Source organism: Vidua macroura, chromosome 6 (assembly GCF_024509145.1).
Source record: "Vidua macroura isolate BioBank_ID:100142 chromosome 6, ASM2450914v1, whole genome shotgun sequence".
In the NCBI taxonomy this organism is placed as follows: domain Eukaryota; kingdom Metazoa; phylum Chordata; class Aves; order Passeriformes; family Viduidae; genus Vidua; species Vidua macroura.
The window spans coordinates 51,353,855-51,370,497 of NC_071576.1; the positions used below are offsets into that span (position 1 = coordinate 51,353,855).

Here is a 16,643-nt window from a genome sequence, read left to right on the forward strand (position 1 = left end):
TCTTTCATGAAGTTCCGAAAGAAAATATTAGCCAGTGTTTGAGCATACCCTCTCAACATTAAATCTACACTAATCAATATTGATCAACAAAATCAATACAACCACAATATTTCCTGTCATTTGCTAGTGACATTTATGCAAGATAAAGAATTGTTAAACGAAAAATTGAATTCCAACCATGCACCATAACCCTTTAGAAATGACTATTTTAGCAACATAAAGGCCTCTTCACAGCAAGTTAGAAATTATAAAGAAATATTGAATTGAGAAAAGTTATTGCAGGGGTTTTTTTTGTTGTGTTTTTTTTGTTTGTTTGTTTTTGGTTTTGGTTTTTTTTTGCAATTACATGCTTACAAGCAGTGTATTTTGTGTTTGATTGATCATTTCTTTCTTTTCATCTTTCCTCTTCTCTGTATGGTGGAAAGATTCTTTGGAGACATTACCGCTTGCAATTTCACCTTAAAGAAAACACACAGAGAAATATTATATCAGTAACTGATTTGTAAATTACTACTGTCTAATAAGTTTTTAAGTGATCATATGTATTTGTCACAGAAATACAAGTAACAGCTTGTTTCTAACCCATTTTATTTAAGAAATATGAAAAAAATTCATAGAGGACAAAATTTGTTAGAGAAGACCTATTTGAAGATTAAGAGAAGCTAAAAGCATAGCTTTTATTGGAAAAAATGCTTCAGTGATTAGTTTAGCTTAGTTGGTAGAGCACTTATTTGATACATGGAGTACAGAACTATAAAGGTATTAGTGGAAGCCTATTTTAAAATCCTTACTATGAAGCAGGCAATATTTCATCTTATTTTGATTATTCTAAAACACAAAACAAAGTAAAATACATACACAGGTTAAAATCTAGGAGAAAATATGTAGAAATAGTGAAATTTTCATTTAACTGGCTTGAAAAAAAAAAAAGCAGTAAGTTGATATCAAGTACTTGTCTATTTTGAAATCCCACCTGATTTTCTGTCTCTGTATTCTGCAAAGTCTGGTTCTGGTATTGGAACAGGCTTGAGTATCTGACGTCCACAGCTTACAGAATACATGAAAAATATTTACAACATTCAGTAACTTTCTTCTTTTGCTACTGCTGTCTTCTACTGAAAAATATCTGTAGATTACTTTTTTTAAAAAGGCTTGTAAAGGTTCCTTCAACAACTGACCTGAGTATTTTCTCCTAAATTTGGCACACATAGATTTAGTCCATCCCTAGATAATAATCAACCATCACTTCCCCCAAAGTTAGACCTCTGAATTATTAAAGTAGGGCTCATAGCTAAGAACGTATTCAGAAACACAGAATCCAATTCCCAAGTAAGAAACCCTCCTTTTCTAAAATTCCACAGAATACTGTTCCTCTACAGTAACAGCTGCTGAGAAAGATGCACCATGTCAAAGCAGTGACATACATTCAGCATTCTTTATTCTCCCCTGAATAACACAGTTACAGATTATGATGAGATTTATGCCCTTTTTCCATCCTAGTAGGGGCACAGGTCTTGATTTTTTGGGTTTTTTTTTTGTTTTTTGTTTTTTGTTTTTTTTTTTAATTGCATTCTTTTTAACCCATATGAAGTGACTGAAATTATAACAGAGTTTACAGTACCTGCTACACATATAACCTACAGGTGTTTTAACTGGCTGCTGAAAATCTGGAGAGCTAGATGTGTGTCCTGGAGGCTTGTGTATATTAATGCTTGGTTTTGTGAGGAAATCAGCAGTGTCAGGGAACTCTACAGGCGACCAGTTGCTGAAAGCCCCGCTGGAGACAGATCCATGGCTTGGTGAACCCACGGGACTCAGGCCAGGAGAAGCACCTTCCAAAACAAGCATGACATGGGGGTTCAGATGACAATAAAGGCCTTGCTGTTAACAAAGAGGATTTAAACAACGAGGGACATGCTGATATTATTTTAGTGCTATGTTTACATGAAAAAACCTGTGATGTGCCATCCTGTTACTGTAAAAATTGCATGATCCTACCTGCTCGTCTGGGAGCCATGTGATGAGTCAAGGTCACAGAGGATGATCTTTGCTTTGATATTGTCAGCAAGTTTGCACCAAAAGACCCATTTGAGTGAGATCCTTGGCTGAAAAGAAAACAGTAAGGATTTCTTTTTCTTAGTTTCCTACTTTGTCTTCCACTTCTGTTAAATAAAATGCTTTTAAAATAGCTACACTGCCCTGTGACAGGTCCACCACCATTCAAGAAAAATACTACAAACCTGTCGAATTCAAAACCAGCTAAAAAATATATGTCAATTATATGAAATAAAAACTGCTGTGTACTGATTGAAAGCAACAAAATACTTAACACAGTCCTAAAATGATGCAGTAAATATACTCAGAACATGTATGATAGGTTTACTTTTTAACATGCTACTTTCCTTGAACATTTGAAGCAGGCTGTTTCTTAACAGATCTGAGGATTGATTACTTTGGAAATACAATTAATTAAAATACAATGAAAACCTTACACAGCCACATAAATTTTACATATTTACACTTTTTAATATAAACATATAGAATATTGTTTTATTATTCAATTATTTATAAATATTTTATTTATGATAAACTTAAAACTAAAGCTGGTATTGACATCAAAGTGTGTTTTGCTTCAGCGGCCAAGTCCTTAAACTCAATTGCTCAATCCTGCCATCTGCTGTTCCAGGGACAAAATTTCACTCCATGATTTAAAATTATATTTCCTTCAGGGAACAAAAATGGAATATACAATTAAAAATAGCTGTATGCATTTACTTCAAAGTGAAAATAGTTAATGTAAAACTATTTTGCTTCAGGAGGGGAAAATAGTATTTACCAAAACATCTTAAGCTGATGGCAAGAAAAGTCCAATACAGAAATAATACTTGATCTCCCATCACTAGTTTAAATACATGAATATGAAAAATGAGTTCAAGAATAAACATGGATTTATTTCTGTGTATCTCCAGCTGCTGGAAAGGGTACAGTGGAGGCCACAAAGGGGATGAGGGATCTGGAGCATCTCCCATATAAGGAGAGGCTGCAGGAGCTGGGCCTGGTTAGTTGAGAGAAGGCTGAGAGGGGATCTCATCAATGTATATAAATATCTCAAAGGTAGGCTAAGAGGATGGTGGCACCTTTTCAGTGGTGCCCAGCAAGAGGAGGAGGAGTAATGGCCATAAATGAAAACATGAGAAACTTCACCTCAACATGAGGAAGAACTTTGCGTTTTGAGCTAGTATTTGAATGAGAAACCAAATCAAAAATCTGCATACAACTAAAACAGGAGTTCCCCAGAGCTGCTTTTGAATAGTAAGCAAAGTGAGGAAACCCTCTGTAAATGTACACTGAGACTGCAGCAGGAGGGCTGAGCCTCAAATTGAAATCCCACGGTTGCTAAGGTTAAAGCAATTTCTCTGGTCCCTGGTTATTTCCAGTGGATACAACTGGGGAGGTTCATCTGGACACCAGCAACCAGGTCAGCATGAAAATATAATCTTTTAATGACTACTACTGCTCATATTAGAATCTTCAATTGTAATTCATACACAAACCACAATTAAGTTTTGCAATGTAAAAGCTTAAAGATCATATTTTATCCAAGGGGGGAAAACCACTGAAAGGGCCAAATTATTCAAGTAGTTCACTTTAATATTAAATATAATACTGATAAGTAAATATAATACTTATAAGTAAATTCTTGGACATGTGTATATAAATTTCCATCTACTATTAATAATTACCAGTTATCAGCATAAATCACGTTCTCTTTTTTAAGAATGCATCTGTTATACTTTCCTTATGACCTATGTAGAACCACTTAAAGAAAAAAACAAACAAAAAACCAAACAAACCACCAAACAAAAAAACCCAAACAAACCCAACAAAACAAGAAAATCAAAATTACACACATTTTTACAGATTTCAGAAGCAAAGGAATATTCATTTATACATTTAAATAAAATTAAATGTGTGAATTTTCACTAATATACAACATTATACAAAAAGGAAAAAAATTCATTTTAATCCTAATTCAGAATGTTATCTTAATTCTGGAAATAAAAGCTCTATTTGCACCATATTTACTAACAAGTAGAGAACAGATTACTACCTTAATGTAACTTAAAACTTCCTTGATAACTGGAGGAATAATAAACATTATAATACCCACAACAGCAGCTACCAACCACAAGAAAATTGTCTCACGTTTTTAATTATGCATGGGTATATGGAAATTGGCAAGTGATGCATATATTAAACAAAAAGAAGGAGGCAGGCAGTACAAGCCTAGAGACTAAACTAATTTGTTTTGCAATCATGTATGCTGGACTTTTTTTTCATTTCCTACTCAAGCTTATATCGAGGCCTACTTACTATGACAGAGCACACTACTTAACCTCAGAATGACCTGATTTCTACTTAACATCAACCTGAGTTACACAGCATAGTACATAATTAACTTTTCCAGTTTATGCTGGCAGAATTTGGAGAGTTAATTCACAAGACTTTGCATCCAATACTTCTACTGCCAAGTTCCAGCATTATTATTGTCCTTAAAACTCTGTTCAATGCTTACCTTGCTGTGTTATGTTCCTGATGGGATCTCTTGCTAATGCTACTCCTTTCCCATCTAGACGATGTTGATTCCACAGGTGACAAGCCAGAAACTCCTGAGGATCGTCTCAGCTGTGGGGTTGGCAGGCCGCTCCTGCTACTTAATCCCTGTTGAGTAATTTGACCATGGTTAAAGTCCATGGAAGTAAAAGCAGATGTTAAAATTTTATTTATGGTTTTTAAGGGCTATTTGTTACTAATCTTTATAGATAAACAGTTGATGTGGTACCTTACCACAGGTATGGTCTCTTTCTTCAAGTGGAGTTCTCCCAAGAGCAACAAGGCCAGGAGATAAGAGATGTGCACACTCAGGGGTTTGCCTAAACAACTTTTACTTGCCTCAACTGTGAAATCTTTTAAAATCATGACTGTTAATAACAGCAGAAATCCACCCATCTGGCAAACATTCTACTGTCATACACTGGGAGATCTGGGGACAGTTCTAGGGACAGTCCTGATGGAAGTGGAAAGTTTCTGTTGCAGAGTAGCCTTGCAATGCTTTTTGTCTCATATTTAATTTTTTTTCCTGAATACTGGGGAAGTTCACACTTCCAAGAAACCCAGGGGGAAGGGCTAGCATTAGAAAGGCAGTTATGACCAGCCCAAGGTATGAAGCCTAGTTTCATTCTTTTCCCTGTTTTTAACTCCTTTCCTATAGAGGAGAGCAGGCAGTTCACCACTGAATCATGGAATGGTCTGGGTTGGAAGGGACCTTAAAGATCCTCTAGTTCCAACCCACCCTGCCGTGGACAGGGACACCTTTCCCTAGACCAGATTGGTCACAGCCTCATCCAACCTGGCCTAATACCCAATCTAACCCTCATTCAGTTTGAAGCCATTCCCCCCATCCTGTCACCACATGCTTGTGTAAATAATCCCTCTCCACCTTTCCTACAGGCTCCCTTCAGGTACTGGAAGACCACAATTAGGTAACGCCAAGGCTTTCTCTCCTCCAGGCAGAACAATTGCTGTAGGAGAGGTGCTTCAACCTCTAATCAACTTGATGACCCCCTAATCAACTTGAAAATTATAACTGAACACACTTTGGAAGCCAGTCAGGGAAGAGAAATAAAAATGCACATAATCCACAGCAAAAAACTACAGAGGAGACCTTTTATATTCCAAGTCAGGGAAAGAGAGAGTGGTAACCTTTCAAAATAATCCATTTTGAAGAAATACTTTCATAATATTTTCTTTGCTGTGTTATAACCTGGAATTTTTGCTCACTTACCTGGTTTTTAAAAGCAAAAGAAATCTTTCTCTTGCAGTAACATACATGGGGGAAAATATTTGGGCTTATTCTTAAACATACCAAAGCCAAAGAATTATTGAATGATTGTGGCAAGCACTAAGTAAATTTCTACACAGAAAATGCCCAAAACCTGAGGAAAAAAGTTACTTTTTAGGAAGGAGAAAAAGAGAGCAGCTGTGAAAAACCATAATATTTCAATCCCACATACTCTTTATAACTGGTCTCCAGCAATGAATATTTTTCATTTCCCACTATTTTGATTACCTATAAAGAAATTTTAAAAATCCAAAGGCATGCCAATCCTTAGCAGCTTTTAAAGAAATCCACAAAGAAAAGCATGCTAAATGACTGTGATCCCTGCCCAACTGAATTCTGCAGGTATCCATTGTGACATTACAAGGAATTTCATCCTACAATGGTTCTGCAGGATCATCTATGGAGTAACCTGTAGACTTTTTTTCCCCAAAAAATATGGTTCCCAACAGAGATTTCACAGGTTGAATCAGGTTGCAAAATACTAAGCTAACCAGATGATCAGTTTGGGCCAAGTTGCACACTTCCTGGAAATGCAAACACCTATAGGGCATGTTCCAGAGTAGCCTCCACAATAAGCAGCCTCAAGCTGTCAATACTGGGCTGGGATTATTGGCTCTGGTGCAGTTGAGTTTCTATACTGTATTTTTTTTTCCCCAGCATATTCCTTAGCATTTCATATAGTAACTATACTCTTCCTTTCACCTATTAACCCTGAGTAATGGAGAAGTGATAACTGGTCTCATAAAGTGATTTGCTGAAGAAAAAGAAGGGATATTTTTCCTTTTACATAGCTGATTTGCTTCTGTGTTGCTGGTTTGTGGACAGCTGGTTTGCTGTCCACAAGAGTAAATTTCATGGGGAAAAAAGGTCAATGAAAAAGCCACACTGACAGTAATAGCTAGATAAAGAATGTAGAAGAATCAAGAACAGCCCTGTTTGTCCCATATCATGAGACTATAACACCTTAAGTTTATATTTGCTGTTATTTTGAGGAATGTTGTGGTCAGGGTGCAGACCAGTACTTGTACCTGTCTATCCATCAACCACTTGAATTTGCATTTTAGTACCTATCTCCATTTCATTCAATGTGTTTTCACAGCTGCTCCCTTTTTACCTTAAACATTGTCCACAGGTACTCACAAGAGAACCTGCTATGCATACAGGAGCATTCCTTCTAGAAGAATTTCCCTTTATCTATTTCTTTTTTTTCATTGCAACACACACATGAATGCAAATAAAAGCCGTTAGACCTTGAGCAGCTTCCTGTCTTTTTCAGCAGGATCTTCTATTTCAGGACAGGGGAAGAAACCAGGAAAGGATGTGAATGGGCTGGCCTTTGGCCTGCATGCTCCTGAGAAAGCACCAAGGAGGCTGTTAATGCTTCGAAGGGAAGAGATCACATGTGGTGGGAGACATGGGTCACTCAGGAGCTCTGAGAGCATGTTCCGAGCCTCATTCAGCACTGAGAGATCAGCTCCACTCCCACTGCCAGCACTCTGGAATAGATGGAAATGTTGCAAACTATTAACTTGTCAAAACACTTCATGGTATTCTCTGTTTCAAGTAAGTACCTTATGCATTGCAAATTTAATAAATTTAAAAAAAATCAATGCAACATAATTTCTTTTAAAGAAAATATATATAGACATTCAGACAGCAGTGGCTGCAGGTTTTTGTCACGCAATAAAAAGTAATTCACAATTCAAGATTAGCTTCCAGTTTTTTTCTCTATTTGAAATCTGTCGGCAATTTTTAAATCTCTATTTTTATTATTTTTGTCTCAGCATTAAACTTACTATTCTTTCTCTTCCAACAATATCAACAAATTTCGGCAGTCAAATTGTTAGAACCCCTTACAGAGGTACAATTTCCACAACCTCATAATTTTTATTAACCCTTGTTCTGCTGAAAGAAATTATAAAAAATATGTCCAAACAAAAGTGATTAGTTTTAATTTTGCAAAATTCTCTGAACAAGAACAAGAAGAGCTTACTACAATATAAGAGACACAGGGAAAAAATAGGCAAACACAGCGTCAACAGAAGAACTGAAATTTGACAGTTTGAACAGTTTTGAAATCTGTACTCAATCACATTTCACAAAAAAAAAAAAAAAAAAGACAAATTCATAATATACTGACTTGGTAATAGGGCTTGTACCATTGCTTCAAATCCCAATCCCAAAGTATCATCTGTAAAGATAAAAAAAAAGAAGAAAATATTAGTAAAAAGGTAATGTGTTAATGGTAATTAATGGTTAAAAGTAATTAATAAAAGGTGATGTGTTCATGTTGAAAAACAGCAGTGGCATAAATTTTGATTATGTGATGCAATGAGAAATGTTTCTCCCTTTATTTTTTCATATGTAATTTGGGCCATATTCTCAGTTAATGCTACCCAGCAAGAGCCCTAAAGAAGACTTTAAAGAAATTGCATGCAACAGAGATATCATGATGACAGAATAATGTGGCCTTATTTCAATATTTTTGGATTGCTTATAAATCATTCAACGTGCACTTTCAACGCTGCTTTCCTTCTCCTATTCACTTCAACATACAAAAGCAAACCTAGCCTAAAACCTCCAAAATATTTTTTTCTTTCAGAATCGTTCAAACAGAAGCAATTTTTATAAATACAGTGAAGAAAGCATTACATTAAATCGTGTACTTTTAAAGGGGGCAAAAATCTCTCCAAAGAGAGGTTAAAAATTGGTATTTTTAAAAAGATTTTCTTGCAGGAGATTTTGTTAGGCTTTGCTTGAACATGGCTACAAAGCCCCACATTCTGAATAACCTCACTAAACCCACCAAACCCACAAAAGAACGTCAGCAACACAATCTGAAGATGCTATCAGCTTCAAGTACGTCAACAGCACTCACTTAATTTGTCTTCTATACTGACAAAAAATGAAAACAACATACAAGAAATGAAATTCAGATGTCTGTTCTGTTTTAAAAGCTTTCAGTCTTCATGAGTTCTCAACAGATTCCAATTATTCTCTGATAAATTAATCCATTTGCAAACTGTGTATTCACAAATTAAACATAGCTTTTCACTCTTGTATCACTACAGAGCACAAATAACATGCCAATACCCCACTTGGCAATTAATATTTTGCCATCCTGGGAGCTGCTCTTCTTATTTTTTAGGTGAGAACTAGGTATGTTTTTGTTCCTCTGGGACTAACAGCACTTCCATCGAGAAAACACAATGTTCCAGTCTGGTGCTTATCCAGAGGAAGGTGCAGAAATGTCGAAAAAAAACCACCACAGGTGGGGACGTGTCAGCAGTGCCCAGGCAAGGGAGGACTTAAAGGCTCTTTTTCTCTTCAGTTGTCTTCACATAGATGCCACTAAATCCTGTTTAAAGTAAATAGTTATGACATCTACTTGCTAGGAAAACTGAAGAGATCTACCATGAAGCATGTGCTTGAACTGGGAGTAAGTTGTGCTCTATCAGAAAATCGTACTGGGTAATACCGGGTAAAGCAAGCAGATCTAAATCAAGAATTAAGAATTTAGGTATTTGAGAGTTTGGGGGATTTTTTAAAGTGAGTAATCTAGCTACCATGTCTTTTTTTTTTTTTTTTTAACTGTCTATCACTGACAAACAGTAAGATAATGACCAACATTCTGTGCCCATATCCATTTTGCCATGATGCATTTGGTTTTAGCAACATCTTGCCTGACTGGGCTGTTTCTTTTCATTTGTTTGTTTGTTTGAGTGGTTTTATTAAATTTTCTTCATTGTGAAGTGTCTCTTTCTAGATTGATGTTTCCTTACTGTATTGAACATCAGTAAATCTTTTGGTTTCATTCTGTCCCCGCACACAGAGACTGAATTAATCTGCTTCATTAACTTTTGCCTCAATCAGCAGCAAAGATCAGCTGTCCACATGGGTTTTGTTAGTTGTATTAGTAACCTTTGATACTAATGGGCCACAGAGTTGCGTCAGCTCGCTCACAGTCTTGCAGCCTCCATTAGGGGACATAAAAGAGGTTTTCCTCTCAGAGTATTTTATTTTTCTTTTGAATATGTGGTATGTTAGCTGATTTTATTTATTTGTTACAAATGAGCTCACAATAATAATTTAAAAAAACCACGCAACTAACAAACAAAATATCAAACCCATAAACGTCTTGCTTACTCCAGAAAATTTCTGAACCAAACCATTTACTACAACTTCTTTATTCATCCTTTAAGCCACATGCTCACATAAGCTATAATTTTGGGGGTCAATCTTTGAAAAGGTTCAAAACCTTCCTTTTGGTTTTAGCCCTGCTATGGTAAATAGCTTCTAGTGACCCATCCTCGCCCAGTAAACACAAGGCAGAAAAATCTTCCAACCTACTTTCAATGGAAATAATTGTTTGATATTCTAAATGGTGGGGCATCATTTTATGCAGAGTTTTATTTAAATGAAAAATTTCACAGCTTGGATTTGTCACTGAAAATTTTCTGTTGTCATTTAAACCAGAAGATTTAAGCCTCTCCACTGATATCAATTTTACAGCAATGAAACTAAACCAGTTTTGAAATGAATAGAATTTCAGTTTACATGTACTTTGCTATCAGATTTTTCTTTAATTCATTATATATCACCATGAATTAGAAGCCATATCTCCTGAGAGAACACAAGGCAGTATATTAACACAGCCAGCAAGCTACCACAGTCTGCCACATTTTTCAGGGGTCATTCCTCATGCCACACACCGAAGTAATTACAATGAACTGATGAGAAGATGAGGTACAAAGTAGCAATCTGTGCTGCTAAGCACGACTGGAAAAAAATGCAGATCTCTATAAACAGTGATTATTTTTCCATGGTAAATCTGACTTGGTATATCTCTGCACAAAGCAAATCCTTGCAGGTTAGTCGTGAAAGGGGGGTTACCTTTCCTTAGGTGCTTAGAACGCACCACAAGATGGCACTCAAAATCCAGAAAGATTTCCCTACAAAAACAGTTTCTGGACAAAGTAACAGAAAGCAGCAGGATATTCCTTAACACACCTTCTGCAGAATTGCCAGGGTTTGAAAGACAAGCAGGGTGATGATTTTAAAGGTTAACAGCTGATAAATTCTATTTCTCCGTTTAAAGAAGAATTTTCTCCTTTGACCAAGAAAATGTTACTCTTTCTCTCACTACCTACCAGACTTAGTTTAAGTAGCGTCCTTGTCTTGGAATACTAAACAAGCAGCATTTCCGGCATTATTTTTTGTTGAGAGCTTAGCAGTCAAAATTTTATTTCATTAATACACATCAACAAAACTTACAAAGTATTCCCAGAGTCACACTAATCTTACAACAGGAGTGAAAAAACACCGTTTATTTTGACCTACTGTGAACAGACCAAGAGACCTTAAAATAGGTCTTAGGCAGAGCCTCAGCAATTTCTGATTTTGCAACTATGAGACTTGTTGCAGAAAGATCTGTACTCTGTAATACTAAGATTTTGTAATCCATTGCACATAACGTTCTTCCCTCACCTCCTCCATCAAGAAACACCTTATCTAGGATGGACTTGAGTCATAGAAGTTCCAAGCTGCAACTTAGACCTCTGCTTAGTAACCCACACACTTTGGCTCTGAGTGTCCATGGTCAGTGGCAACATCACAGCAATCACACGTATCAGAGCTCCTGTCCAACTCCAGTGGGTTCTGATATTGCAGATGAACATCTGAAAAGTAGCAAATCTACAGCCATTCCCACCAGAAATGTGTATAGGATATTACCAGTCAGATTGGAGGAGAAGTTCTCCTATCAGCCTGACTCCAAGCCCAGAGTCTTCCCAGTTCATCCAGAGAGCCATGAACACTCTTTCCTGGTTTTGTATAATTGCCTGACAGCTTCAATAAAAATAGCTTCAAATAGAAAAAAAAAAAAAAAAACAACCAAACCAAAACCCACACATACGCCATGCCTTGTTCTGTAACAGTCAGGGTCTGTATTACTTTGAACTATAATAATTGAATCTATTTAGTATCTGAAATAAATTTCAATGTGGTTAAAAGAAGACAAACCAGCTTACAGAACCCTTACTTTAAGAACAAGTGACTTTTCCCTATTTGGCCATCATCAGCCAGTGTACGTCAAACTGAAACTTGTCACTCAAAACAGGCTAAGAGCCTCAAGAGAATAAATTTGCATCTCTGAAAATAAGTTTTTAAAGGCTAAAAAAAGTTGTTAAAGCTCAACAAATTCTCCCCAAAGTTGCTGTTCTGAACAATGAACACTGTATATATGCAGAAAAAATTGACAGTAGGCATCAGGCCTATGTTGTCTCAAACAATAAAAACAACATTTCCATGTACTTCAGAAGAGATCCCATGTTAGTTGAACACAAGGATATCAACATAACCATCACCAAAGTTTAAGGACAGCACTTTGGCAAAGCACACGTTGTTAGCAACATCAGAAGCATGCTAAAAAAATAACAAAGTAATGGCAACAGAGGCCTTCCCTAAACCAGCTTCGAGCTCCAACAGCAGCAGCAAGGCAACGCTGGTTTTCACAAAATAAAAGGCAATAAGTGCTCCTCTGAGAAGTTTATATTCTAAATAAACTAAAAACAGATGAGAAATGGGAGAAGACAATCCAGGCAAACCAGCAGGGCTTCAGGGGTTTTGTTTGGTTTTTAATTCCTTTTCCATAGGAAAGGTTATCTTTCCTGTGGCAGTGCACCCAGTGGTTCAAGGGCCAGGAATAGATGTGTCTGTCAGAATAGTTGATGCCACGGAGGGTGGAGGCTTTTTAGATCTTCTTTGTACAAATAGCACAACTCCATTCGTCTACAGACCTGTTTGAGGAGTATTTTCTATTTCCAAAGGCTTAAGCATGATAAAAGAGTATGGATTTTACTTTTGTCAAGCTATAAACTACTGAAATTGCTATAAAAGTACACTAGCATTTTTAAACCCTTTCTAAAAAAATTTGATCTTAAAATATTTTTGACTAGACAATTGTACAATGATCTTAATAATTTAACTTATAAAATACAAAATCATATCAGTTTAGTTACTCTGGAATTATTTGTTTGTGAAAAGTTATAGTAAGAACAATACTAATGCTTATGCAGAGATTTAAAATATACAGCTACAAAAAAAAAAAAAAAAGTGTTTCAAAGCTTTAGAAATCTAAAAATCAATTTTAAAAGCTGAATAAAACCTATTCTCCTTTTCCCAATCTGAAACGTGCACACTGTCTAAGGCCACACACAATGTTAAAATTTGTTTCATTGCTATATAATTCCCTAAACCTAAAATAGGATTTCGTTTCACTGATGATACTTTTTAGGAGATTCATGTGTTCTTTAATGCTTATAAAGAAAAGAAAACTTGTCCTATTTGAGAACATCCATTCCATTCAATGCTCCAAAATTTTAATGGAGAAAAATGAGCACAAAATTGAGTTTCTACTTCTGACTGAATCTTTCATTGATCAAATAGAAAGGATTCCTAGTTGCCAGTAGCATCTGTTTGACACCATTAGGCATTAGCTCCGTAAATAAGTATTTCCATAGCAACCAAGCATAGAATTAACTAAACAATGAAACCAACACCACAGCAACTTGAGTCAGAAATCAACTCTGCGAAAAATCACCTCATTCAAAAGCCAAATTCTACAACTAAATGAGAAATAAATTTATTGTAAAATATGAAAAAGGTTGCGTTACATACCCATTTCTTTTCATGGCTGCCTTTCAAACAAGATTGATCCATTATTTTTATTTCTAGATTAGTCTTTTGTAGCAGCTTACAATCAATTACTATTTTTTCTCCATGTAATTTAAAAACACAAAAAAAAACCAAAAAACCTAGAGCACTATATGATCTTGAAGACTTAGGGATCTTATTTATTATTAGAGGTCTTTTCACTCTCTGTAGAAAAGGTAGATGTTGAAAAATAGTATGTTATTAAGTAGTTAAATTTTATTCAGTACAAACTAAAGGTGATGCAACTGAATAATGACTCTCAAAGTAGAGGCAACATTATTTAGATAAAAAAGACAATGTTCTGTTGTGAAATCTTGCAGGCCAAAACAGCAGCCACTTGTGTAGTTTGTTGTGATCAAGACAAAATACAGCCCTCAGTACCATTCCCTGGGCATTTAGAATCATCATGGTATTTCTCCACTCCCTAAACCTTCCCATGAAAATAAACGGAAGAGGGGAAATAAAACTACGGTATTTTTGGAACCCTAATACTTATCACTTCCTGACTCTATGCACAATTTATTTATCCAAGGGTGGATAAATCCACCAAAATGGCCAATGGGTTGTGAAGTCTGCAGATAGCCACAATCTTTGAACAGAAGCTGTGTGTGCTTTCATGGTTCTGAGGTTTGGACACATATCCTGACGGAAACAGTCACATCCCCTATCCAACGACTCACTTGTTGACTCTGCTGCACTCTTTTATGAAAGACACTACTTTTGGTTTTTTAAGAGCCTTAAAATCTTCCTTCAATGAAAAGAAATTAATTTCTTCTTAATTGCTTTAATTAACACTTTTCTATTCACTAAGTAGTACCTGCAATGTATTTGGCTGGACACGTAAGAACAACACTGGATCATGCAGGTGTCTCACCACCGTAACATTTCCAGCAGACTGCAAGTATCCTGATCTCCCCTGCAAATACAAATCTTTGACAAGAGCTGCACCTAAGTAAGCTTTAATAAGTCACTTTAGAGTCTTCACAAGCTTAGTTGCTATTTTCAGTTACTTTTCCCTCAGCACAGATATAAAAACAGAGCAAAAATGCTCTAGTGTATGCTAAAGTTTCAAAGAAGCCTGCAGCAAGCTCATTCTTACAGTTAATACTACTCCCTGCAAGCAGAAAAAAATATAATTTTTGTTTGGCTGGGGTTTTGTTTCTTTTTTTACATGTTTGTTTCATTTGGTTGTTTTTAAAAAGACATGCTACTTCTGCTTTTGTACCCAGGAGTATCAGCAGGACAGCATCTACTTTGTCTGCTGGAGAAAGTTCTCAGTTCTTATTGCTTGTTTTATTTAATCTGATCCGCTTTTTTAATATATATTTTCTAAGATCTTTAAATGTTTCCAAAAGGTTCTAAAAGGTAGAAAGTAGAGGGTTTTTTTCTTATTATGTAGGTAATTAAAAAAAACTGTCTAAAACCACACTTAGATCATTTCCTGTTCCTTCTAGGTTTTGTCAGACTTGCACGTCAGAGTAAAGGCCAACCAGTAATTTATGACAACTGGGGGAGGGAAAGCAGAAGGGGGGAAAAAAGCCTGCTATGTGCAGATCCTTTAATTGCCCATTATAAGCATTTTCCTTTGGAGCATGTGGTTCTAATCACCATCAAAGGAAAGCAATAGTGCTAGGTGGATTACTGCTCTGCTCCGGTGCAGTTGCTTTGGTGTTCTGGCATCCTGCACCACTTTTACTGTCATCCAAAACCCAAAGCCCTTTTTTTTTTTTTTTTTTAAGTGGTGTTTATTTTGCAGAAAGCAAGATCTAGAAATTGCTCCCCAAACATCTTTTTACCACTTACCTATTGGCATTATTTTACAATTATACACAGTAAAAGCCTTTACTGCTGTGTTGACACTGTTAATGCATCATGTTGGAACAGACAGAGGGAACAACCTTACATTTTATCTTCATTCAATAGAAGGATGTGCAAAAATCTTATGCTGAAATATTTCACTGTATGCTGATGTATTCTTAATGCAGTAACTAGAAACACTTAGAGATGATACAATTTTTCCTTCTTATGACTTACGTTTTTCAATCAATTAATGTTTTTCCACCTATTACCCTGAAATACAGGTATGGATCATGGATTTTTTCCTATCAGCAAAGAGAAACTATTCCATATGAACACCAGTGGGTTTTTCAGAATTGAGCTGGAAAAGGGGGATACAGAATTTTTCACCCAGAGTTTTCTCACAACTTTTCTCTTTAAAATCTCACACATATGTATAAAAATACTTATATTTTCCTCTCTCCCTCTCTAAAATAAGAAGCATAAACTCAAACTGTACAACTCTCTTAGTCAAAAATTACCATGAATCTGAGAATGGTTAGCATCAAATGAATTAGACCAAATGATCACCTAGTCCAGTATCTTGTCATAAGCAATGGCAGCCACCTCAAGATAAGGATATTCTTACGTAAACAGCAACACAGCCCAAGAAGCCATATATTACAACGTATATTGCATGTATATTGCAGAAGTCACTGGATTTTTCACCTTTGTCTTTCTCAGACCTAACATAACGTTCCAACACCACAGACAAAGGCATTTCAGAAGTTAAACACAGATTTTGCAAAGTTCCCTTTCATTCTGGATTTCATTCAGTGAGGAAGCAAACAACCAGCAGCACTTTCATGCAATTCACCCACTGGCCAATTCGTTTTTGCAAAAGCTCTCAGTTGTTCTCCAGCTGAGCTCAAGCACAAGACAAATTTTGTCAGACTATGAGGCTGCATTTTCATATCCCTCAGGCTACTTCAGAGACACAGCACCTTCAGCAGAAAAACCTCTAAATCACTGAACACTTTTAATTCGATTGTGTTAACTGCCATCTTAGGGAGGTTTTCTTGGCAAAATTGCACAGGGTACAGGCTTTACACAAATGAGTGTTGTTTTCTTTCAATGACTTGAGAGTGACCCAAAAAGAAATATTACAGGGACTGGAGTTAGAGAAGTAAGCTGAAAGAAGATGGTCAAGACGCCAAAGAAGATATTATGTCATAAAGGAAAGCAAATCTTG

At 36.1% G+C, this 16,643-nt stretch overlaps 1 protein-coding gene across 1 annotated transcript in view; it reads right to left on the reverse strand.

Moving 5' to 3' along the window:
* Positions 1 to 16,643, reverse strand: part of PDE3B (phosphodiesterase 3B) — an 82,921-nt gene that overhangs the window by 10,588 nt on the left and 55,690 nt on the right. Inside the window, exons 2-8 of the mRNA XM_053979622.1 lie at positions 8,043 to 8,093; positions 7,153 to 7,398; positions 4,577 to 4,722; positions 1,999 to 2,105; positions 1,622 to 1,832; positions 974 to 1,047; positions 355 to 458 (exon numbers count right to left, since the gene is read on the reverse strand). Coding sequence (XP_053835597.1) covers positions 355 to 458; positions 974 to 1,047; positions 1,622 to 1,832; positions 1,999 to 2,105; positions 4,577 to 4,722; positions 7,153 to 7,398; positions 8,043 to 8,093 — 939 coding nt within the window. The remainder of the gene's footprint in view (positions 1 to 354; positions 459 to 973; positions 1,048 to 1,621; positions 1,833 to 1,998; positions 2,106 to 4,576; positions 4,723 to 7,152; positions 7,399 to 8,042; positions 8,094 to 16,643) is intronic.